An 18,067-nucleotide genomic window follows, 5' to 3' on the forward strand; every position below is an offset into this window, starting at 1 on the left:
TCAGCATGCAGCAGTAGATGTCAAGCAAGAATTAAATTTCTTGGACTTACCGTTCAACTGTTCGAAACAGGACCCCAATCTCCACCTAGGTGACAGTATGTGTGTTTTAAAAACAAACAAAACACACTTTCCCTTGGGACTGTATGCTGCCTTATCACACCAAAAACTTCACAGCCTGAGAAAATATGTATATTTGCTGGTGCTGTTTATTTGTGAGCACCTTTGTGATCCCAGACATGTGGTGGTGATTTGTGCAACACGTTTTTAAGTGTGGCCCAGACAGACAGCTGCTGCAACATGGCATGATGTGCCAGGCCCACTCATTGTTCTAAGACAGTGCTTTGGCATGCAGTTGCGAGGCTGGTTACCATACAGCAGGAATTGCAAACGTCAGTCTGAAAACACAAGTGAGGAGTCAACTTAAAGGGGAACAGCTGAGTTTAAAATTAGCTTTAATAACTTATACAATGATTGAAAGAAAGTTTGGATAATCTAATTTGCTTTCTTTTAAATGAAGAAATAATGGTTTGGTGTCATTTGATGTTTCCTCAGTTTTGCAATGTGTGGCAGCTTCCTTACTCTGCCTAAGGGGAATTTGCAGGAGAACTCTCAGAGTATATTGTGTCCTGTGCTACTGATCTTCAAACATTGAACCTCTGAAAGGCTGGGTGGTCTCTTTTCGACTTCTGAAGTATTCCCAGAAACTGCCACCATAAACTCAAATGTTTAATTGCTAGAAACGTGACTTGAGTTGATTGCTTGGTTTTGAAACTCACAACACTGTCTTCTCTGTCAGGTACCATATGCTGTGATTTGGGAGCAATTCCATGTACATGCAGAATTCAAATGGGCCTGACAACATGATCTGAAGGCCAGTCATTGTTATATACTGTCATAGATACACATTCAAATCTCTTTCCTGGAGAATATAGGAACTCTAGGGCAGGGGTGAGGAATATGTAGTCCTTCAGATGTTCTTGAACTTCAAATCCCATCAAGTCTGGGATAACATAAGCCAAATGTAAGGGAAGATTAAATTTAAAACTTGACAACACCTGCAAGCCCACATTTCCCCCTAAATCTTGTAGTTGGAATTTGTTTTATAGGTAGATAATGTATAGTTGTCTCAAATGTTTTCAGCTTACGCCTTTTTAAATGTTACTGTTATGAAAAGAGGATTTCTGTTCTTACAGCATGTACACATGGTATTGCAACTTTGCAACAGTCTGTTCATGCTTTGCATTGACATAATGTGAAACTATGTACTGTATTATTAGCCAAGGACAGAGAAGGGTAAGCCAGTCCTAAAATTTGATAAGCTTTTTTGCAAAATAGCTGTGCAGTTCATCTACAGGCACAAAGACTAATTCCTTTCCAGTTCAAAATTTGATTCAGCTCTTAAATCATTCCATGATACCTCAGTTCTTTAGCTCAGGGGTGAAAATCATAAAGCCCACCAAATGTTACTGGACTGCACTTCCCAGCATTTATTAATAGTGGCCATGCTAGCTAGGATTGCTGGGCTTGCAGTCCAACAACATTTGTGAGGTTACTGTATTCCCAATCCTGATTTAGCTGGTCAAAACTATGAGGTTATTCACAGAATTCTTCTCTCCCTCATAGGGACAAAAATTATGATGGCCATAATGAAAAAAGGAGAAGATTCTGTCTCCAATTGCAGCATTATGCTTGTACCATTGTCCGTTGTGCCAGTGATTTCAAAATTTGGTGGACTCATGACTCTCTGCACAATGATTTTGCACAGAGAGATTTATGAGAAGCAAGCAGGCATTCCCAGCAAGCCAGACACTGGGATCCCACCATGTTGCATGAAGAGACCACCTTTTCTCTCTGACTCCATACATATCCCAGTAAATAGAAAGCATGGACCTCGGAACAGGTGACAGTGGGCTTGAGCCCTCAAGACTACAACAGGGAAATGAACTCCCCTGAAATGATCTTGCAGAATTGGAGCTCCAAAACTTCTATGTAAGTGAGTTCTTCTGGAATAATCTAAAAGACATGTAATAAATTATTAACTTCTAAGAAATATTAACACAGCTATTGTGGTACCCACAATCCATTTTAGGCACTCTAACTAGAGAGTAAGCTATACTAAACACATAAATATACACTGTGCTTACATCAGTCTTCCTATTTAAGGATGTTTCTATCATAATGGATTATTGGATGTGGAAAGCAATCCCACCCACCCCCCACCCCCCTGCATCAGTCTTCCTATTTAAGGATGTTTCTATCATAATGGATTATTGGATGTGGAAAGCAATCCCACCCACCCCTGCATCAGTCTTCCTATTTAAGGATGTTTCTATCATAATGGATTATTGGATGTGGAAAGCAATCCCACCCACCCACCCCCCTGCAGATACCTACAAATAGGCAAAATTAATAATCCACCTACCAATGTTGTTCCAGGATCCTTGGGGCGAAGCTGAGGTTGTCAAACCATTGCCAGAAAAAAAGGCCATACAATTCTTAATCCTGCCTTAGTGTTACTGATTCTTTTTTCAAGAGACAAAATGCAGTGACATACTTTAGAAGTATGGATTAATTTTGAACTAGAGAAGTTACGTTTGAAGGACATTTCCTCAACTTCATCACCTAAAATTGCTGATGTCTGGCAGCAATTCTCCAAGATTCCAGGCAAAATAATTGCTTAGCACTACTTGGGAATATCAGGGACTGAATTTGCAACATTCAGAGTCAAGGCATATCCTTTACCACTGAGCTACCACCCTTCCCAAACACACAGCATCAAATAAATTTGTGTGTGTGTGTGGAACTAAAGACACTAAAGGCAAAGTTTTGTTGGAAAAAAACATTGATTTATTATATGTTCGGTATCAGCCTTTTGCTTTCTTAAGAAAAACTATTACAATTTTTTAAAAAGTGCATTGATTCTTGGCACTTTGCTCTTGGCACTCATCTAACCTGTACAGGAGTATTAGACCTACGTCCACCACAATATAGGAATACCATGCCTACATCCACATTACAATTTATCCAGTCTGAAGGATGTTTTAAATGAATAAGAAAGTATTAAACAGGAGTGCAGCAGGGACAGATTGTATAAATACATTTTTTAAAAAACTGATTTTTAAAAAAAAAAACAATAGTTAATGCTAAGTGACCTAGCCGTTTCATGTTATGAACAGCATGAGGCACAGTGCAGACATATCAAGTATATAATTTTACATAAGGCAACTTAGGCCAGCCTATGTTCAGAGGAAAAGAAAAATAACCTGCCTCTGTTTTGTCAAGAGCTAGCAAAAACCATCAGACTGTGGAAGTGAGTGCCCTTTCTGAACAGCTATCTCAGACCAGTTTCACAATACATTGCTACTGCACACACATGCCAACATGTATGTTGGATCAAGTTAGTTTTCAGCACCTGTATGCATTCTTTTCGCAACTGCAGTAATCAAGGCAGCTCCCTTTCCACTCCCATCTTCAGACAGCATGAATGTCACATCACACTGAGGGGCCAGCTCCTTCACTGTTTCTTGCAAGATCCTAGAAAAGCTAAATATGCAGGGAGGAGGGGAAGACATAAAGAATTACAAGGATGTAATGTTTTAAATACTGCTTCTATCATTCCCATCCTTATGCTAGGTAAAAGGGGTGGGGAACCTGTGGAAGAATTACTATTCCCATTGTCTCCCCTATTTGTTATTTTAGGTCAGATTGATGATACTTGGAATTCAAGAACAGCATGGACTACAGGAATGAGGGAGATGGATCCTCACTTAGTACTCTCTACACATAAAGACACATTGAATTCGGTAAAAGACAGTCAGACAGGCTGTTCAACAGCTTCCCCCAGCATCACCCACATTTATTGGACTATAACTCCTACTATGCCAGCCACTACGCTGGCAGGGAATGCTAGGGGTTGTAGTCCAGTGCATCTGATAGGTGGATGGGCTGCAACAGGATGTTTTACTGTGCCAGGGATAAGAAGGCAGGTATTGCTCTCACCTCAGTGGGATGTCTAAATGCAGCACCTAACCCTTGTTACCCAAAAATATAGGTGGGGATACTTGGTGTCCCCACTAACTGTGTCAGTGTCTCCTTAAATGCTGGTGGAATTATTTAGCTTGGAAGCCTGCAAGAGGTTACTAACCAAAGGAATCATTTCACCTGTGTATACCAATACTGTGGGAGGGCTCCAAGTTTGGTGACTAAAGGTTTTACAGTATTTAGAAATATTCAAGAGAGCACACAGATACACAGTAATAATTCAGTCTGAGACACCATATATGGCAAACCAAAATGGAAATAGGAAAATGGATAGCAGAGGCTTAGAGCTATAGAGCAATCTTGTAAAGCAATCCACAGAAAATAGGTCATGGCTCAGGTAGTGTCTGAGGGCGATATGGGAAGAGAAGGCTCTGGATGTTGGACAGAGCTCCAGTGGTCACTCACCACTCTCACAAACTAGATATGTGCAAGGTGAATGTTTATATCCTTTTCAGTGCCCTCAAGGAGTACTTTTTTCCCATATGAAATACAAAGAGTATGATCACTTTGTCATGGGACTGACAAAGGGGGCAGTCCCTTCGCCTGACTGCTCAGGTGAATGCGACGGTCAAGAGCACCTGTCATCAGCTTCGGCTTATTCGCCAGCTGTGCCCATACCTGGCCCAGAGGGACCTTGAAACTGTGGTACACGCCCTGGTAACCTCGAGACTGGATTTCTGCAATGTACTCTACATGGGGCAACCCTTATACCAAACCCAGAAGCTTCAAATGGTGCCGAATATGGCAGCCAGGCTGGTCACTGGTACGTCCAGGGCCAGCCACATAACACCGGTATTAAAAGATCTCCATTGGCTGCCCATTTGCTTCCGGGCGCAATATAAGGTGTTGGTAATGACCTATAAAGCCCTAAATACCTGAAGGACCGCCTCTCCCCATACACTCCGCCCCGCACCCTCAGAACATCTGGGCAGCAATTACTTAGGGTTCCCGGGGCGAGATTGATCTCCACTACCAGGAGGACATATTCCATCGCCGCCCCGGCCCTTTGGAACACGCTGCCCATAGAGCTCCGCTCAGCTACCTCCCTGGCCCAATTTAGACGGGACCTAAAGACCTTTCTGTTCCGGACCGCATTCCCTGAATAAGGTCCTATAGGCCTCCTCCGCCGCACTGGCAACGGGACTGGCTAATCCTGGGGCCTTTTGTTTTGTATTTATGTCTTTTGTAATGGTGGTATGCTTTTAATTGTGTATTATTGTATTTTAAGTGCTGTAAACCGCCCTGATCTGATGGAAGGGCGGCATATAAATAAAAATTTTATTTTATTATTATTAATTCCAGTTGGTTGTCTTAACTCTCTATTGACAAAACAGTGATTGGATCTGAGGGAAACCCAAGACAGCTGGATGGGAAGGGCATCTGGAAATACGGAATGGGGTAGGTGAGATATATGGTTTCACTTGCCTAAACTGTATTGGGTACGCTAACACCCTTTTCCAAAATCTTAATCTAAATAAGCATAATGGGTTAACTAGGACAGTACGCTCGCAATTTCTTGCTTTCCATACTTTTTATTCCTACCAATGAAGGCAAAAATATTTAATTAACATGCCTGTTTAGTCAGGTCTACTGTGGTGCGTTACAGACCGCCTGAAAGCGGTGGTCTGCCGGCACTGCCGGTTGCCGTGTCCGGGAACCGCAGTGGCCAAACCACATGGTTCCTTGACGTGGCAAAAAGCCTGAAAATGGTGCTTCTTTCTGTGCCCCAGAAGTGGCGCCACGAGGCACTAGTCGCACACTCGCAGCGTCACTTCCGGGACGCGACATGTGGACGCTATGCGTCCGCTACGTCAAGATGGTGGCGCCCGTGTGGAAAGGCGATGCCATTTTGTATGTACCCAATATGTACTAGGGTTAGGGGCGTCAGGAAGTGTCACCCCTTCCTAACCCTAGTACGTCCTGGGGACATACTATAGGCTTGTCTGTAATGCACCTAAGTAAAAAAAAGTGATGACAAGTACTTACTGTGGATGCAGTTTGTATAAGGTGCCATCCACACCAACAGTGGTTTTTAGGTACTCGAGGTTTTTGTTAGTGCGTATCTTCTCCACTATAGCAGCCAATCCAGCTCCACATAGTTGGGCTGCTCTCTTGGAAACAGAGCCACACACTTCCTTCACAATGATACTGTCATCACAAGTGCTGTCAAGCCCAAGCTGTTGCAGGATTCGTCTCACTTGAAGCAGGGCAAGCCGGTCACTGTATTTGACCGAAACACAAAAGAGCAGTCAGAGTGTAGCTCTTGGAGGAAAGAACTGGAAGGCAGCACTAATATAAATATAAATATAAATATAAATAAAGAACAATATTGTCAGAGATACCCTCTGTGTCAGAGCTTGGGGAACAGTTGTTTCTCATCTGAGTACTCACACCAGCTTTCACAAAACCTTTACTCATCCAACCAAAATGTGCAGAATACATGATGCAAGCTAGCGAAGCTCCACTAGCTTTTTCATCAGGCAAAGGTGTTAAAAAACATACAGGAGGAAAAACAATTAAAATCATGATGTTAGTCACAGGCCTGCATTTTGTCAAGGTGTTGTCGGTGTGTTGCTCTGTGTTGAGATAATACGAAGGCATATCTGTGTATTCAGCCTAACCCTGAATACACATCAGCTTTTCTGCTACATATTTCAACTACAAATGGCATGGGACAATGTTTTCCCTGATAGAATACCCTGTGTGGGACAAAAAGAAGTACACCAATGACAAAATACAATTTTTATCCTGACTGTTTTTGCAATTTTTTGACAGTACACGGCAGATGGTGGGGTTGTTTAAAATCCTTGAGGTGACAATGCTGCAAAGTTAATTAATTAATTAATTAATTAATTAATTAATTTCTATGCTGACTTTCTCCCGGAAAGGGACCCAAGGCAGCTCACAAATGAAATGCTTATCTTCTGGAGTTAGCACTGTTAATTCTCAAACAAAATGTCACTCAGGGGTACTTTAGGGTATATTTAGTAGGGTGAAGATTTTAGAAAAAGGTTTTGTAATAAAGAAAATTATTCTGGGTATATGAATATTATCTTTCCCTTATCATTGGAAATCCACACTGCCACACACAGAGACATAAGGAACAGGACAAGTGTCTAGGGCAGCCAGAAGGTCTCCCATATTTTTTTTCCTCATCACATAAAGTGCATTCAATAAACTTCAACTGTTCATCCTCTCAACAGCTTTATGAGAAAGACAAATGGGTAGAAGTAGTTTAGTGCATCATTTTACCTTTCAATTTGAGACAGGAATTTAGTTTCAAATATTCCTCTTCGTCTCAGTGATTCTGAAATCTGGCCTCTGAAGAGAAGTCCTCGCTTAGTCAAGTCTATCAAGATCTGTCTCACTATTTCTCCCAAATACATGCCACTCGTCATTTTTTCATACCTTTTACACAAAAGAAAAACATTTAGTGTATTTTCAAGTATGTATTGCAGTAGCCCTACTGTTATGCTGATGACACACAACTCTACTTCTTTCCATCTAATTCCAAGGAAGCTGTTTCAGCATTAAACCAATATCTGTTCTCATTAATATCCTAGATGAGGATAAACAAATAAAAGCTTAATCCCAAGAAGACAGAGGTACTTTTGATCAGCCAAAAGGCAGAAAAGTGTTTTAAGGATGAAGTTACACACCCTTGGAAATCCAAGTTCATAGTTTGAGTGTACTGGATTTAGCCTTGAGCTTGGTGGCCCAGTTTTGGTGGCCCCAAGTGTGTTTGCACAATAAAAGTGAGTGTGCCTCACTTTTCCATTTCTGGAAATATCAGATCTGGCCAGAGTAACACATGCCTTCATTACATCCCATTTGGATTGTGTGTTGTTGACTTATGGTGACCTTATTAATTGCATAGTGTTTTCTTAGGCAAGGAATACTCAGAGGTGGTTTCTCCAGTTCCTTCCTCTGAAACATAGCCTACAGCACCTGATATTCATTGGCAGTCTCCCACCCAAATACTAGCCAGGGCTGACCTTGCTTAGACAGGATCTGGTGCCTTTAGGCTGTAATGCATTCTACATGGGGCTGCCTTTGAAACCTGTTCAGAAAAATCAGCAAGCCCAACATACTGCAGTCAGAGTGCTGACCAGGGCTGGTTACAGGGAAAACATAACTCCCTTGAAACAGTTCCACTGGCTTCTGGCCCCTTGCTAGTCAGAATTAAAAATGCTAATTATAGCCTGTAAAACCCTAAAAAGACAATTTGAAATACTGTGAAGATTATCTCATGGGAAAACAGGCACCAGTTACATGCGGTTTCTATCTGTCTCTGACGGATCTTACCGCACTGCCCTGTGCCCAGGCAGTAGGCAGCCCATATGCAACCCAGCAGCTTTTCAAGAATGTGCAGTAAGATCTGTCAGAGACAGGCACAAACTGCATGTAACCCGTGCCTGTTTTCCTGTGCGATAATCTCCATTATCTCCATATATGAGCCTGTTCAAGTCTTAAGATCCTCGGTGGATGGCTTTCTCTTGGTCTCTCCACTATGGAGGTCCATCAGGTAAGGACACATGAAAGGACCTTCTTGGTGGCTGCTCCCAAATTGTGGAATTCTTTTCCACAGAAAGCTAGGCTAGCCCCCTATCATCTCTTTTCTCACTAGCAGACAAAGAACTTTCATTTAAACAAGATTCTGAGGGATAGCTGATTGTGCAGGAAGGGTCCTCTAACTAGGGAGCTACTGTACTTTTATTCTTATGGTTATTTGTTTTTAAGCACTTTAACACTATTTTAAATTAGTACATTTTAATAAGATGGTTTATTTGTTTGTGTAACTTTTTAATCACCAGGTTTTCAGCTGTACTTTATTTCAATCTATGCTGTAAGCTGCCTTGGATATCTTGTCAGGAAAAAGATAGGATATAAATAAAACAATTTAATTAAATTATACCCTTAAATAAGCCTAGGGCCTAGTCTGCTATCCAGCAGCCATTTTACTAGGCTGATGAACCCCAAAATGTTAAAAACTTGTGCCGAAGTTTTCTTGTGTTTATTTTCTTTCCCCCTCCCTGTCTCCTTTTTTCATTATGTCTTTTATGGGTTGAATGCCTAATGGCAAGCACTATATTGATATCAACATTATCACCAGCCTGGAAGCCATTCTGAGACCCTTTATATAAGTGCCATAAAGAAATAAATAGTCCATAGTACAATATGGCAACAACAGACCTTATTGTCGTAAATACCGGCAAAGTGAGACAGTAGAGGTGACTTCCAGAGAAAAAGATACATCAAAAAGTCATATACTGGTCACAAAACATTACAGCAGTAGCAATAAAACACTCATTCTTGCCTCTGTTTCCCAGGATTCAGTGAGCCCTCATCCACTTCTTTATCGTATATTGTTCTGAGTTCATCTATGCAACCATTGTCGCCAAATCCTCCCCATTCTGTATTGATGCACATCCTGCCCTCTTCTCCTTCTACTATTTCTATATTCTTCATCTCTTCCATGTAGCAGACATTACTGCCTGTCCCTGGAACAAAAGAAGAGTCGTGTGCATTTATTCTGATTAAACTGTATTTAAAACAGCAGAGAGGCATAAAACCTAGGAAAGGAAGAGTGCTTCCTTATAATACATTTGCTTTTTTCCTGATGAGTGTTAACATCAAGAAGCTGAAAATGTAAGGCTGCAGTCCAGAAAAAACCAAATGCAAGCAAGGCTATTCAAATGTCAGAGTGGAAAGTGACCATTCCTCATAAGTACATTTTCCAGCCAGTGTTATTTTTACCTGCAATGAGGCCAATTTCACAGTTTGGATCTTCATAACCACAGGTCATCATTGTCCCAACGGTGTCATTCACCACAGCTACGATATCCAAATCAAATTCCTGTGACAGAAAGCTCCTTCAGTTAAACAGCAAGAAAATGCTGTAATGTATTATGTACTAGAAGTTAGATGTATTTAAGAAGGGAAAGGTTGTTTGTGCAGTAATTCAAATACCGAAATCACATTTCAGACCATTCTACAATATTTTTATTGTGAAAATGGTAGATTTAGCTATGCATACAGCAGACAAATTGCTTAAAATGCACTAAGCAGTTATAAAGTTAACAAAGAATATTGGTGAAGCCATAAAACTGGGTTTCTTTTAATTTATTTCTTTCCTCTTCCTCCTCTTCTTTCTTCTCTATTTTTACTACTACAGTATTACTTCTACTACTGCTATTTTATTTATCTGATGCAATCATCAACATACAAGGCACTTTGAAGAATAACAAGAAAATGACACATCCCTGTCTGAGAGTGCAGAATTAAAGCGGTTTGACACCACTTTAACTGCCATGGCTTTATCCTACAGAACTGTGGGATTTGTAGTTTGATGAAGTATTCAACCTGATCTGTCAGAGAACTCTGGTGCCAAAGAGTGAGGATGCTCTACAACCAAAAAGGAAACACATTATATGACCAAGTACAAAAAATAAAGAAAGAGAAAAAGAAAAAAAGACAATAAAAATAATACACTGAAGAACTATATGAAAGACATGAAAGGATAGCAGATTCATTCCAGGAAGAAGGGAAGTGAAAGCTGCATTCAGAGCACTTGGGAGAAAGAAAGAAATTACCAAGAACTGATGGCATACCAATACAGCTAGTGGACGCTACAGAAACAGAATGTACTTAGGTCCAACAAAAATCTGTCAGCAGATGTGGGAGAAAAACAGTAGCTCAGAGATTAGAAATTCTCGATATACATTCCAATCCCTAAGAAAGGGAACAGCAGGGATTGCTGTAATCACAGGACCATTGCATCAATTTCCTGTCCAAGCAAAGTGATGCTCAAACTTCTATAACAAAGATTTTTGCCATGTATGGAGCAAGAAATGCTAGATGCCTAAACTGGATTCAGGAAAGGAAAAGATACTAGGGATCTTAATGTAAACATATGTTGGCTGATGGAGCGCACCAAAAAATTTCAGAAGAAAATCAGCCTGTGCTTCACAGATCACAGCAAGGTCTTTCATTGTGTAGATCATGAAAAACTATGGCTTGCTCTTAAAGAAATGGGTGTGCCACAATAGTTTCCAATTGGCAAGTCCAACAAGGGTGTATTCTATCATCCTATCCGTTTAACTTGTACACTGAACATATCACACATGCAGCACATTGGAGGAAAGAGGCATGAAAATTGGAAGAGGAAACATCAACAATTTAAATTATGTCAATAACACCATACTACTACCAGAAAATAGCAAAGAATTGAAACAATTACTGAAGAAAGTCAAGGAAGAAAGTGCAAAGGCAGGTGTACAGCTGAACATTAAAAAAAACAAAAAGAATGGCCACAGATGATTTAAATAACTTTAAAGGAGACAATGAAGACATTGAAATACTTCAAAACATATATCTGAGGAAGTAGGCTCAAGTCTACAAAAGCTCATGCTAGCAACATTTTTTCAGTTAGTCTCCAAGGTGCTACTAGATCCCTTTGCATACCTTTGTTCAGTCATTAATCAGAAGAGAGACTGCAGTCAAGAAGTAAGAAGACTAGGACTTGAAAGGGCTGCTATGAAGGAACTAGACAAGATCCTGAAGTGTAAAGTTATCTAAATGAATACTAAAGATAGGACATTCATGCTATCATATTTCCTGTTTTTATGTATGATTGTGAAAGCTAGACAGTGAAGAAAGTTGATAGGAAGAATATTAACATAAAGTTTTACAGATACCATGGACTGCTAAAAAGACCAGTAAATGGGCCCTAGAGCAAATCAAGCTTGAATTCTCTCTAGAAGCCAAGATGGCTAAACTGAGTCTGTTGTACTTTGGACGTATCATGAAAAGACATGACTCACAAGAAAAGACAATAACACTTTTAAGGTAGAAGTTCCCATATTACAGATGGATAGACTCAATCAAGGAAGCCATAGCCCATGCACCAGCTATGGGTACTGGCAATATACTGGCCACTTTTCACACTCAAAAGAAGATGACTCACAGACATAGTTGATTCATCCAAAGTTCTGGAAGCTTTATCTTCAGTTGCAATGTTTACAATATGATACAATATTTATACACACCGATTATCCAACAGCTTCCAATCAACTAACCCAACTAGTCCAAACCAACTCAACTAACCCACAATTACCAACATGTGATCAATCTCTTTGTCCACTTATATAGGAGGTTGGCTCACAGTCATTATTCAGTGCCAGAAAGCATAATACAGTAACTTGGAGTTCTCTCATTTATAGAGTCACTGTAAGTTGAAGTCAACTTAATGGCAGTTAACAAGAACAACAAGAAGTATCCAATTCTAGGCCAGACCTTTTTAAAAAAGAAGTAAAGTGAACAATTTAATGTAAGAGTGAAACAGACGGGTGGAATGAAGTGGCTTCCAGCCACTTTGGAAACATATCTATTAGATGATGTATGCCTCCAAAGTGGCCAGAAGCCATGGTAAAGCCATGCTCCCACTCTTTGGACCAGAGCAAAAAGAAGCTCAGATAATCTGACTCCTGTCAACCCCTTGGGAGAAAGGCATGTGATCAGCTGAGTGTTGTTTAGCTCTGGGACAGGAAATTGTGTGATTAAATAATATCCTGAATTATCTGAATATCATGGAACAAAACCAAGCCATTTGAAATTACAGTGTACATTAGGCTACGTGGATACAGACAGACCTACATTTTGATAACTGAGACTCACGCAATGGGACTTCTGCCATACTTACATTTCTTCGTTTAATAGCTTCCCTCAACATATCAACAACATCTTCTCCTTCACAGTCAGTTGCCTTGAAACCTTTGGTCCACCCGACAAGAGTTCCCTAAGTGGGAGAGTGGTTAAAAGGCGATAAATAAAATATATTCACCAAGATGAGATAAATTGGGTGAAACATGTAAAGATGGATTATCCTTTCAAAAGAAGATTGTTTCTGCTTATTATATTTTAGAATGTTTATATGAGCACTTTTTACCTCTTCACAGGGGATGATTGTAAGCCCGAGGGCAGGGAACCGTCTAACTAAAAAGATTGCATGTACAGCGCTGTGTAAATTTACAGCGCTTCATAAATAAAGGTTAATAATAATGATGATGCTTCCTGGGGCTAGCAATAGGCAGACTGAGGTGCCTACCTAAAACTTTTAGAAAAAAAATAGCATGCCAAAATCTCAGCTTCACCCATGCCACTCCTTACCTTATCAATTTTTGCTTGTCTACAGGGGAAGGAAAATGTGAAGCCAAGAGGGAGCCGTGCACCCTTTATGCCCATGTACTCCAGAAAGTCTGCAGTGCATTGGACAATGTGATCAAACAGCTAGAAAACAGAGAAGGAAGGAAGGCATTTCTATTTTCAATTCATTTAGATCAACAAAAAGAATTCACTCTTGGTTTTTATGTTTATGTTTTTAACTTTACCTCTTCTCCTGTTCCTTGCATAATTTCCAAAGGAATGGCAAAGATTTTGTTGTACATTCGGACTGACCTGCTCCTTCCACTTCTGATTTTTACAAGCAAAACTCTGAAATTTGTTCCCCCAAGATCAAGAGCTAGGAATTTTCCCTTCTCTGAAACAGAAAAAGATAATATACTTTTCCCCAACACTTCTTCTGAACCAAGGCTGGGATTTTCCAAACAAACACAGACTGAATTTCTGTGATCTACCTTCAAGTGACTCAGACCACCACTGTCTTGTCTGGATTAAGTTTCAATTTTAAATAAATAAAAAAAGCAAAATGTTTATTTCTAAAAGTTTTATAGATGTGGTGGGGACCAGGTTGGGGTAGATACTTTGTGGTCTTTGCTCTTCTAGGTCCCTACCTGTTCCATCTGGAGTTCCATAAACAAACGTTGGCAGCATTTTCACAGTGGCTGTTGGGTTTGTTTCCTTTTTTAACCCACGCTCCAGTTCAGCTCTCATTTTGTTCTTCACACCTATGAGGTTCTCTTTGGTTAGCTTGAAATATGCCAAGACCTTATCGATCTGTTTATGTTGAGATAACAGTCTATATGCAACTGCAGTTACCATCGCAGCTCCTTTCCCACTGCCACTCTCAGAGACCAGAAATCGAACATCACAGTTAGGAACCAGCCTTCTAACTACTTTATGGAGACGTTTTGCATACCTAAAAGAAAGAAAGCAGGCAAGCAAGAAAACAAACAAGAACAAATTATTCTGGCAAATACCACATGCATGACCAACATGTTTTAAATACTCTGTGTCCATCACTTTGCGATATATCCGACTATCTAGAACTTGCAGAAATTACTTTTTTGTAGTACAATTTCCCAAGCCCCCTGCCTGCTTGGCCATACTGGTTGAGAAATCTAGAAATCATAGTCCAAAAAAGTATTGTGCACCTTTTGGGTACAGAGTAATCAATTTAACACCTCTCTTTGCCAGCCATGATAAAGTAATCTCTCTTAAGTGAACTATAATCAGCAGATGAATCAATATTCTGAGGCAATGCAAAACAGTGAGATACACAAACTTAAGCAAGTCTGAAAGGTCTCCAGAAATGCAGGGACGTAACCAGGATTTTGGGACTAAGTCCCACCATTCTAATGGGGCTTGGGTGTGGCAGCACAGCAGTGTACGCCATTCATTCATTGTATCTAACAGAAGGAGGGGTCCGGACCCCACGGACCCACCCCCTTGGCTACGTCCCTGAGAAATGCTTTAAAAAGAATTCCAAATTAAAAAGTTGTTGATGTAGGGGGGTATCTTTTACATTCAGCCAGACAATGGACAGTTTTACATAAAAACAAAGGATTAGATTGAAATTTAAATATATGCCACACATTAAAACAGCCCCTCCAACATCTGAGCCTTTCTCAGAACACTTCAGTCTCCCGAGGGGGGGGGGGAATCTACATTTTATGGGCAAAAAGAACTGGTTTAAAAATACACTGATGTAAATTAAATGAGAATGAATGTGAGGTAAATTAAATCGGAATGCTTTGCACCCCCCATGCAAATGGGAACGATTGGAAAAATTCGATTCAGAAAGCGAATCATGATTCACTGTAATTAAAGTCGCTTTAAATCCTAAGTGGGAACACCCCCAAAGATATTTCAAGAGGATACCACTAGGTGTCAGCTGAACTTAAGGGCTATATTGAGATAATACTTTCTCTATATTGAGATAATACTTTCTAAGCACAGGCTTCACAAGCTTACAAAATGTGCCTTTGGCAGATGCAATTAGACATTCAAGTTACAGTGCAACAGAACCAAAAAAAATACTTTATCATCCTTTTCCTGCTTCTGAAGTAAAAAGCAAAAAGCACTAAGAAGACTTGAACTGGAAAATACATGATAAATATGTTAAATCCCTTATATATTGCCAGGATGCTTATGCTAATCATTAACAGCCAGTGTTAATAGTATAATACTCATTCTCTGTGTCCAGTTTCATACTGTACCCATCCTGTACAACACACACATGTATACACAATACCTGAAGATCTAACATTGTACACCAGGGGTAGGCAACCTTTCTGAGCCGGGGGCCGGGTTTCTGTCCCTCAGACAACTGGGGGGCCGAAGCCGGGGGGGGTGGAGCTTCCACCCTCCAGGGGTGGTGCCACACACTGGGGGTGGAGCTTCCACCCTCCAGGGGTGGGGCCAGCACTGGAGGCCTCGCCCTCTTTCCGGGCCCCGCGCAAGAGGGAAGAGGCCGGCAGCCCCCCGAAAGGTCCCGGCCTCTCGCGCAAGCGAGCGGCGCCTTTGGCGGCTCGCACGAGGGGGAGGAGGCTGGCGCCCCCCCAAGGGCCTGGGGCTGCCTGCGATTGCCGCCGCGGCGGCAGCACCGGGCGCGGGCCGGTCCCCTAGCCTTGGTGGCCGCATGTGGCCCGCGGGCCGGGGGTTGCCGACCCCTGTTGTACACTATGAATCTAAGAAAGTGGATTGTAATCAATTAAAGCTCAGTTTAAAATATATATGTTAAGTACTAGAAGTGTCTCATGTTTAAGGTGTTTGTTTTATAGACACAGACTCCCATGGCTACAGCTTTGAGAAAATAACATGAAAGTTAAAAACTGTCATCACAACTAGTACATGTTGGTAGATCATGCATTTTTCTAAACTTATTTCAGAACCATTTCTGCAGGTGGTCATTATTATTTTTGCATATACACAAATGATTATGACATGCAGCTGAGCAATTTCTCCCTCTGTGTGAAAATCTGACCTGCTCCAGTGAATTAGTAAGTTGCTTACTGAGGGTGCGTCTTGTACAGTGTTCCATCCATTCCAACAGTGGTTCGGAGCCTTGTCAACTTTTTGTTTTCACGCAAGCGTGTCAGTATTGCTGCCAAGGCTGCAGCACAGAGGTTGGCTGAACGAAATGAAACAATAGTGCAGACATGCTGAACGGCAATGCAATCGTCTTCAGATGGGGTCAAACCCAATTCAGTCAGAATCTCTTTAGTATTGTTCAGGCCTTCTTTATATCTAACCAAAACAAACAAATTAGGAACACACCACTAGGTACCAGCTCAGCAGATGGAGGATGCAACAGTTAGCTGTTTTAGAGGCGGAACTAGTGTGTAGGCCAAAGTGATTCCTGAAACTTTATTGTACCTTGCCTGAACTATGGGACAGGAGAAAATACCTGTTTCCTTTGACCCGCCTAAATGGCACTCGTATTTATCTTCCTGCCACATATAGGCCTTCTATGTGAACTATGTTGTTACTGTGTGCCTTCAGTTTTCAACTTATGGTGGCCTTAAGGCAACACAATCACAAGCTTTTTTGGCAAGATTTATTCAAAGTGGGTTTGCACTTCCTCCAAAGCTGAGAGAATGTGATTCGCCCAAAATCACCCAATGGGTTTCCATAGCTGAGCAAGGATTCGAACACTCAACTCCAGAGTTGTAGTCCAATTCTATGAGTGCTATAGCAGCAGGTGAAGATGAAGACTGAGCCAAACTGCCCTAGGGGTTCCCAGAACTGTCCCAAGTAAACTAGTGTCCCTTATATAAAATGATGAAAAATTCATTTTTTTTCTTTTTGGATTTTTAAAAATATTTTCAAGCTATGGTTGTTTGAATCAATGTATGCAGAATCAATGGATACGGAGGGTCAACTGTGCTTTTCAAGGCAGTGTCTTCACCCTGAGGACCAGAGATGAAGGTCTAGCCAGGAGGATCAGGGCCAGGACTAGAGACATGGTAAACCTAAGAAAACCCCAAAACCAGTCTCAGTCAGAGCAAATCAGAACATTTTGCATTCTGAGGCAGAGTAGAAAATGTCCCCCCAGTCAGAACACACCACTTTGGCATTCAAGGAGAGTTATGATAATAGTATCATACCCTCCAAGTATACCAATTTGGCAGGGACAGTCCTGATTAATCTTCTGCCATGCCACCTTTTCAGCTGCTTTTAAAATGTCCCAGTTTCTTTTGCCTCCTCCCACTTTCCTCCCCTGTCCTCATTTTAGTTGATCTTCTACAAACTGAGATCAAGGTGCAAAAGCAAGCTAATTGCAGTTTCAGAAAATTATATGATGAACAAACTCAAACCTCTTACTTTTCCATAGCAGCTACATGTTTTGTCTCAATCTTGCCCTTGGTACAGAGAGCTGTTGACAATTTCCCATTGAAAAGCAAACCTTCCCTTGCCATTTTCAGAAGAATAAGCCTGATGAGTTCTCCTAAATACAATCCACTAATCATCTTCTCAAACCTGTCAAAAGAAAGCACTTGTTAAAACATGACAAGATCCTTAACAATTTCTATTTACGTTAGTATAATATTACTATGTGACTAAATAGTGTATGTAAAATATTGTTGTCTGTTGTTAACAGCTCTCGAGTTGACCGCAACTCATGGCAACCCAATGAATGAGATATCTCCAAGACTCCCTGTCCTCAGCCTCTCCCTTAGGAATTAGGATTTGCCTCTGCCAAAAAGTTTTCTCTGTGTTGGACTACAGCCTCCAGACACAGCACTCATCCCCTACTGCCTATGATTGCAGATGAACATACCAAAAGCTACTTTTGTTCCAAATTATGTCATAGTTATAGATATGCCTCTAACTGTTTCATTTTTAG

At 40.9% G+C, this 18,067-nt stretch overlaps 1 protein-coding gene across 3 annotated transcripts in view; it reads right to left on the bottom strand.

Moving 5' to 3' along the window:
• Nucleotides 1-2,834: 2,834 nt before the first annotated feature.
• Nucleotides 2,835-18,067, bottom strand: part of LOC149318793 (hexokinase HKDC1) — a 35,273-nt gene continuing 20,040 nt past the window's right edge. For 2 of the 3 annotated variants that reach the window (XM_089510471.1, XM_089510469.1), the window contains exons 8-18: nucleotides 17,545-17,700; nucleotides 16,234-16,467; nucleotides 13,833-14,137; nucleotides 13,431-13,579; nucleotides 13,210-13,329; nucleotides 12,743-12,838; nucleotides 9,799-9,898; nucleotides 9,359-9,542; nucleotides 7,294-7,449; nucleotides 6,028-6,261; nucleotides 2,835-3,543 (exon numbers count right to left, since the gene is read on the bottom strand). In XM_089510471.1, the coding sequence (XP_089366597.1) occupies nucleotides 3,399-3,543; nucleotides 6,028-6,261; nucleotides 7,294-7,449; nucleotides 9,359-9,542; nucleotides 9,799-9,898; nucleotides 12,743-12,838; nucleotides 13,210-13,329; nucleotides 13,431-13,579; nucleotides 13,833-14,137; nucleotides 16,234-16,467; nucleotides 17,545-17,700 (1,879 nt within the window). In that variant the 3' untranslated portion in view covers nucleotides 2,835-3,398. Of the gene's footprint in view, nucleotides 3,544-6,027; nucleotides 6,262-7,293; nucleotides 7,450-9,358; nucleotides 9,543-9,798; nucleotides 9,899-12,742; nucleotides 12,839-13,209; nucleotides 13,330-13,430; nucleotides 13,580-13,832; nucleotides 14,138-15,472; nucleotides 15,540-16,233; nucleotides 16,468-17,544; nucleotides 17,701-18,067 lie in introns of those variants that run through there. The other variant, XM_089510472.1, reaches the window with a different exon arrangement.

This window comes from Sceloporus occidentalis, unplaced genomic scaffold (genome assembly GCF_023333645.1).
Source record: "Sceloporus occidentalis isolate IW3139 unplaced genomic scaffold, rSceOcc1.0.p SCAF_2, whole genome shotgun sequence".
Classification (NCBI taxonomy): Eukaryota; Metazoa; Chordata; class Lepidosauria; order Squamata; family Phrynosomatidae; genus Sceloporus; species Sceloporus occidentalis.